A 7,631-nucleotide genomic window follows, 5' to 3' on the forward strand; every position below is an offset into this window, starting at 1 on the left:
TTTAGATTTGTACTGTCTAAATTAGTACTGTTGTAGTACTGTTTGGTGTTACTACAAAATGTGTAAAAATAATAGCATAAGTTTTCACTGTATGTCCTTCAATGCCATGAAGAGTACCGTCCTCGTGCGAATAAGCACCCCGTTTGAATAACGTGAAAATTTCCTTAAGCGCCCCGCCCCTCATAAGATTTTCTAGTCAATAATCCAATCAATCCTGGGACTGTGGTTGTTGTCATGATTTGAGCTGCAGAGTGGAAACACCTTCTTCGGTCAATATCAAAATGAGGATATTTCTCTTGGACAGATGAGAGCTCCGATCTCTGGACAGACACTATATTTCCAACTTTACTCGTTTTACATATTTGTCTATGCCTAGTCACACTCCTCTTTTTCGTTTTCTGACCTTTAGCACATTCTCCTCTGATTTTTCAAGAAAAATACATTGATCCTGCTGCCATCCTGTTTATCTCAATCGGCCGATGGCCAACAAGCTAACCACTACTTACCACCACTAATTGCATCTGCTATTTTGCTGTTATGTAAATATTCACGCATTCTTGTCATGAGTCATGTTCTCTGGACGATTATCTTTTCTAACCACCATTCGTCATTATATAATCTTTTTTCATTCAAAAATTGCCTCTTGAATTTAAAAATTTATATAATAGGAACCCCTCGATTTTCATCTATTTCCATAAGCGCCCTTCAATTTCCACTCTGTTTTCATAAGCGCCCCTCAGAAAGTGCAAAAAAATATATTTAACGCCCGGGCGCTTATTCGCGCGAGTACGGTAAAACAAAAACAGAGAGAAAATGTTTAATTTGGCTCAAGTGAATGAGGTTGACATATTATTTGTCTAAGAATTGCGACTCACCGAAGATCACGTAAACGAATATATTATTTTCCTTTTGGGAGAGAACCGTATAAGCTTTGGTAACTTGTTTAGTAAAGGGGTTTCAATTCTTATACGAAAAGATCTTGATTGTGTATAAATAAAGAAACTGAAGACACCGGTAGACATATATTATTACATACTGATATCAGTGGTGTTCAATACTTTACTGGTAAATGCATATGCGCCAAATGTTTTTTTATAAATCTCCAAAAACAATGCATACCTTAGGCCTGTGACGCACAATTATTATTGTTGTTGGTGGAGATATGAATTGCATTCAAGAAAGTTAGTTGATTAAAAAGGTAGTAGAATGAAAACAGAATTCGGTATTTACAATAAAAAATAAAAGAATAGGCCTACGGGAATCATTTTGGGAAAATGAAAGCAACAAATAAAATAGAAAAAGCAATTAACTTATATCATTCTGATAAATAGGAACAGAGATGAAGAAAAAAATTGAATTAAAAACAAAAATAATAGAAGGTGCCTATGAAGCCCAAGGTGCTCAGTTACGGTGTAGGACAAAATGGGTAGAGGAAGAAAAAATCCAATTCTAAATACCTCCTAGGACTTGAAAAAACATACCGGCAAAGATAAAAAAATAAAAAGATCTAATGGAACATGCTCAAAAAACCAATGATAATCTATACAAACAAGTTATTTTTTATAGAAATTTTAGGAAAATCAAAACATTGGAAAAATTGAAGTTCAAATGTTTTTAAATAAAACAGACACCACAAAATTAACTGAACCTGATAAACTTAACAAAGCGTCTGGTACAGATCGGTGACCTGACGTTAGAATTCTATGGATTTTCTGGCCTAAATAGGCTCTTTTGTTTGTGAAGCTCTTAACAAAAAATTTGAAATGGAAAATTTATCTAAATCACAAAGACGATTTCTTATAAATTTAATTTTGTAAAAGGACGAGATGATGATCTTAACAACGGAGGCCTAACACAAAAAATGTATTAAAAATATAGTTAGCACTGATCGAAAGGGGTTATATAAAGGTCGTTTTGATGGGGAAAATATCCGATTGATTAAGGATATTATTGAATATATGTACACAGCCTGCTAGACTGTGTACATTCATATACACAGTCTAACAGGCTCTCCGTATTTTAGTATTAACACGACGGTAAACAAAGACTTCCTGTACTCTTCATTATATTAATTATGGCTCATCATTTATGAAATTTGTCACATTTTTTGTAATGTAATACGGGGTGTATTATTATGAGCAATGGTTGAAGCTTTAAAGGGCGTCATAATGCACATTAGACAAGGTTGTACTTTATCTGCCCTTCTTTTATTTTAGAAGCTGAAATTATAGCTCTTTGAACAAATGGAGATAGACTGATTAAAGGTATTCCAAATCAAAAAGATACTGTGAAAATTTCCCAACCAGCAGATGATGCAGTTTTATTTATCAAAATGAGAATAGTATAAAAAAAGAAGGCATTGAATCAATTATTGAATTTTGGAATGCGTCAGAATTAGAATTCTAAACAAAAGAAAAAGTAATGCCACGTGGTTTTTTAGGAGAGGGAAAAATGAATGACAATCTTTTTGATATTAAATGGGTTTGTAGTGGTTTTAAAGTGCTTGGAATACATGTCAACCATATAATAAGGATTTTTTTTTTATCAAAAAAATTTATCAGAAAACAAAATCGTTACAATACTTCATTCATGGCGGAAATGAAATTTGACTCTTTCCGGGGAAAAAATATTATAGTTTAAAAAGCACTCGGGTCTAAACTTGTTTGCAATGCAAGAATTATAGAAACGCCCGAGAGTGTGGTGAAACAGGTTGATACAATTTTTTTTTACATTCTGTGGGACTGAAAAACGGAAAATATAAAAACGTTAACGCCAACTAATGATTACATTAGTGGTTTAAGAGCTCCTGATTTCAGATCACAAGTTGAGTCACTAAAAATATCTTGGTTTAAACGCTTGTTAATGGAGAAACATCGAAATGAAAGTTTTTATCTTTTAATAATAATTTAATACATTAACTGATTTTAACTAGTAACTGATTTTAACCAGTGTATTGTTAAGGACCGAATGGGTTATAATGACATATTGAAACAACACATTTGGGGCGAAAAAAAAAATGATATCATTATCATGGTGTTTCACTCTTAAAACAGAAAGGTGTTTTTTTTTGTATATAGGCCTATAAATACACGTCTTAAAAACGTTAACAAATGGAACCATAGCTTTATGCAAAGGCATTTTATTACTGAGCATAATATTAGAAAATATCTAAAATGGCTTGCATAAATGTATACCGTATATAATAAGTATAACTGATTTGCGAATATTCTTTATATAAAAAGTTATTAAGGACATTATTATTTTACTTTTCTTCTTTTTGAACACGCAATAAAAGCAGGTTTGCGATGCCACGTATTATGTAACGCCATGGTTGCGTTCACGGTATCATCGATAGAAAATATGTAATTAAAAAAGTGTTTTTTCTTAGATATATCTAAAAGAAGAAGAGAATATAATAAAAAAAATATATGAAAACCACGAAAAATGAGGATGATGAAAGGGTATCCCACAAGAAATGTACAAAATCAATTTTGTAGGACCTATATCAATTGTAAATGTATAAGTTCAATTATCATTTTATAATGATATTGATGAATAAATTGTGGTGCTTTTAGCCATAAAAAGAAAAACAAAAAAAAAAGTTGAAGCTAAATCATATTCAAATTGCAATTACTTTTGTATAAAATCGTATACTTTTTGAGCCACACAGAAAACTACTGAATGTTTAAATTATTTACTATTATGTCTACACCAAGTAACAATTGTTACTTTAAAAAAATACGAAATATTTCCTTTTATTTCAACCATATACAAACTAAAATACTATAACGGACCTTTCCGTTAAGTAACACCACTTCTATATTTTTGCTAAGGTCCCACAAAACAATAGTGTAACGTGCATGTGCATTTTTAGGACAATTCATGTGTTTAGTAGGACACGCGTATTCCTGACTCTGTTTTGATTGGTCAGTTTAATTGACACTCAGGAAAGGTCCATTACATAGATGGGTGAATATAATTATCACAATGATAACTTTTATTGAATAATTACTATGAATTAATAATCAACAGAAATCATAGCATGTTATTGTTATATACAAATATAGATTATACTGCACGATTGCAATTCTCAATGAATACAAATACTATAAGAACTGAATTAACGTCCACTATATAATAGGCCTACAGTACTGGAATTAGATATATAACATTTGTTTAATATGAAGTTTACAATTTAAAAGAGTTAGATTTGTGTTCCATGGTTTTACCTTAGCGTTTAAAATAAACATAACAACAGTAAATAATTTAGATGACTTTTTGACAACAATCACATCAATGAACGCCTTCATGTAAGATTGAGGGCACTGAAACGAAAGTATTACAAATTTCTCTTCATTTACTTACAGTTACAGGATTTAACAGTAAAATAATTTATCAAACATAAGCCCTGTTTAAACAATCACATTAATGACATTATTAATTCAAACAAATTAAAAGAATATTGCATTACATAATTATAATAGAGTAACTTTATTAAAAAATCGTATCACACATAGGCCTATAAGTTTTAATAATAAGAATCTACCATAATGTATGTTAATATAAATTCTCAGTTGGTAGTTGATAATAGTAATCTTAATACAAATAATTGTATACAGACTTCATATATTAGCATATTTTAGTAATTGTTTTAGAGATATACACTCAATAAAATGATGGAGATAATTATGTTATGACATCTTGTTGACTAGGGATGACGAATATAAGTTTGAAATAAATCAGGTTTTGCTGCCGACATCAGCGTGGTGAAAGTTGTCTTGCTAAATAAAAGAAGGGAAAAATAACTTTGTGAGTTAAATCAAAATTTGATTCATGAATTTAAAGATACCGACCATGGCATTTAAGGTAGATTCACAACGTATTAGAATTCGGTTCGTATTTGGTATGGCTACCGAAAATCGAATCAGTGGTAAGAAATAGAGGCGCGTCCTAATGGTACTAAGACGCTCATCGAAAACGTTCGACGAACCGAATTCAGATTCGGTGTGAATCTACCTTAGGTGCGGTTGGAAGGGGTTGTGGTTCAGACTTCAAGCCATGTCCAGATAATCAAAGTATATTTGATGTTTGACAAAAACATGTGACATGCAGAAATATGGTCATGATGACATCACATCATGACCATATATAGATATAGGCACATCATGACTACTGTATATATACGCATGAAACAGAAAATTTGAGCTTTAAACCCTGGTGCCAAATGCGCTCAATGTATATTGCATCACTTACGTTCTTAGGGATGCAATTTATTTATACCGTCTCTCTCCACCTAGACTATAAGTTGGTATCTAGTAAGAACCAATAGGAATCACTGCTGTCTAATTTTGGTAAGAATATTATATTGTATTCCATTGGATTATTGGATCTTTATTTTCTTAATAAAGATCCAATAACAACTGTATAAATTAAGGGATTTCATAGCTCCTTGAAAGTTTGATTGATAAACCAAATATCACAAAAAAAAATTAACCTATAATAATTAGACAGTTTTCAAATACAGTATTCTCCAAGACTTACTAATTAAGAACTGGTGGTACTGATAAAACTTCGTACATGGTCTTATCATTAATATTCTCCCTACCAACTGCATTCATGGCATCAATAGCTGGATCTCTGCAGAGACACAATCAATTTGACGTACGATATTTGCCATTTTATAAATATTTTTTTTTAATAGTATCTTCTCACATAATCATTTTGTGTCTCAAAATCAATTAATTATGAACTACAAAAAAAAGGTAGACATGGTTAGAAAACAGCAAGTAAATTGAAGTTGAATGGCTGAGTAAAGGCAAGGACACCAGAACCTATACCGGTATTCACAATATTAGTGCTGGTTCAAGTGGCACACTCGCATGGTTCCTGTGGTGGAACAACAATTCTTCACCGAAAATAACTCACTATATTTTTGAGACGTGAAATTGGTCTATATGTGATGTAGTTAAGCCAAACCTTCAACAGTAATTCCTGGCCCGAAACCTTGACTCAAAAATACTGAGATGGCATCTGGGGGGATAGTTTTTTTTTCCACCAAATTTTTACTATTTGTATTTTACATTGTTTTGTTCTGCATGGCTGTCTTATTTTTTTGTTGTTATTGTACAGTGTTTGTGCAGGAACATAATTGTAAAACAGCGTTAAGAGCGTATTATGTTATCCTGTCTAAAGATGTTTAAAATAAATAAATGAATACGTCCCTGCTGTGGACGGACGAAAGTACCGGTTTACCGGGTAACTCGGACATGAAATGACCATCAGGGGAGAAGGCAGTTACTTTACGTGTTAATTCACACACCGAGCGCTACGAGACAGTGTGGTAAAGTAAACTGCATTATATTTCATTTAAAAGTATACCATTGTCTCTATGCATTGAAAGTGGTAATGCATACAAAGTTTTTTTTGTGTGTGTGAGTGTCATTTTAACCAAGGTACAAAATTATAACTCTGTGGACATAACTAACCTTCTGTCATCACTAGGGGGCGGTGTTGTCCATCTGTCAAAATTGGTTTCCAAGGCAAACCATCTAGAATAAATAAAATTCAAAACTATAACGAATGGGGAAAATATAAGCATATGTAATACATGACCACATAATTATACTTACTTCTATTTGTTCATTCTACATTGTATTTATTTTACATACAGTATTTGATAATAGTTTTACGGTTACATTATTTTTTAATTATTAATAATAACAAAATAACATTAATTTCAAAGTAAAAAATAAATAAAAAGCCATAGGCCTACTTGTCCATTTCTGGTATTAAAGGGTTGACGTCGAGTGATCTTAACCTGCTTCTTGTTATAATAACACCTTCGTCAGGCTTGACTCCCCCTATAATATAGTAGGCTGGAGCAATTATCCGGGTATTGTTCAATCTAGTGTATACAGCATCAAACGTGTCATCATGTTCTAAAGCCTGTCATATGAAACAAATGACTGAGTTAGGCTAGGAAAACACTATTAAGCAATAGTGGCGTATTGTATACAGTGGAAATTATTCATAGGCCTACGAAGGTTAGATTAATGCAAGAAAAAATCATGTACGCCTGCAATGCCCGAAGGCAAAAGAGTTGAATTGGCATTTTGGACACAAACCTGAAAAAGAACAAGCAAAATGTGCACGTTTGGGAGCAGGAAAATACATTGGTAGGAATAGTGATGATGTCACAATTGACTTTTGTTTTTTATTTCACATATTCATCATAAGGGCCAAAATCGCCAATAATAAACTTAATCACTGTCCCAAAGACGACTGCAATCTATTAGGCAGGACTTTTTATTTGTTTTACAAACCCTCCACCCACCAATAATGATGATTTTAAATAATAATACAATTTTATTTTTGGCAAATTAGCGCAACACCGCCACAAAAAAAAAAGGAAATTTTTGGAAAAAAATAGGCCTATATAACTTTTTCTTATATATATAGGCCTATTTTTTTCCAAAAATTTCCTTTTTTTTTTGTGGCGGTGTTGCGCTAATTTGCCAAAAATAAAATTGTATTATTATTTAAAATCATCATTATTGGTGGGTGGAGGGTTTGTAAAACAAATAAAAAGCCTAATAGATTGCAGCCGTCTTTGGGACAGTGATTAAGTTTAT

The 7,631-nt window shown here is 32.0% G+C and overlaps 1 protein-coding gene across 1 annotated transcript in view; it reads right to left on the reverse strand.

Annotated features, from left to right (window-relative positions):
- Positions 1-2,918: 2,918 nt before the first annotated feature.
- The window catches only part of LOC117113498 (N-acylethanolamine-hydrolyzing acid amidase-like), a 15,145-nt gene continuing 10,432 nt past the window's right edge, over positions 2,919-7,631 (reverse strand). The window contains exons 2-5 of the mRNA XM_033256849.1: positions 6,773-6,945; positions 6,486-6,548; positions 5,542-5,637; positions 2,919-4,781 (exon numbers count right to left, since the gene is read on the reverse strand). Of these exons, the coding sequence (XP_033112740.1) occupies positions 4,709-4,781; positions 5,542-5,637; positions 6,486-6,548; positions 6,773-6,780 (240 nt within the window). The 5' untranslated portion in view covers positions 6,781-6,945 and the 3' untranslated portion in view covers positions 2,919-4,708. The remainder of the gene's footprint in view (positions 4,782-5,541; positions 5,638-6,485; positions 6,549-6,772; positions 6,946-7,631) is intronic.

The sequence above is a fragment of the Anneissia japonica genome, unplaced genomic scaffold (assembly GCF_011630105.1).
Source record: "Anneissia japonica isolate Jap-2015-1 unplaced genomic scaffold, ASM1163010v1 scaffold493_len2256704_cov171, whole genome shotgun sequence".
NCBI classification, from domain to species: Eukaryota; Metazoa; Echinodermata; class Crinoidea; order Comatulida; family Comatulidae; genus Anneissia; species Anneissia japonica.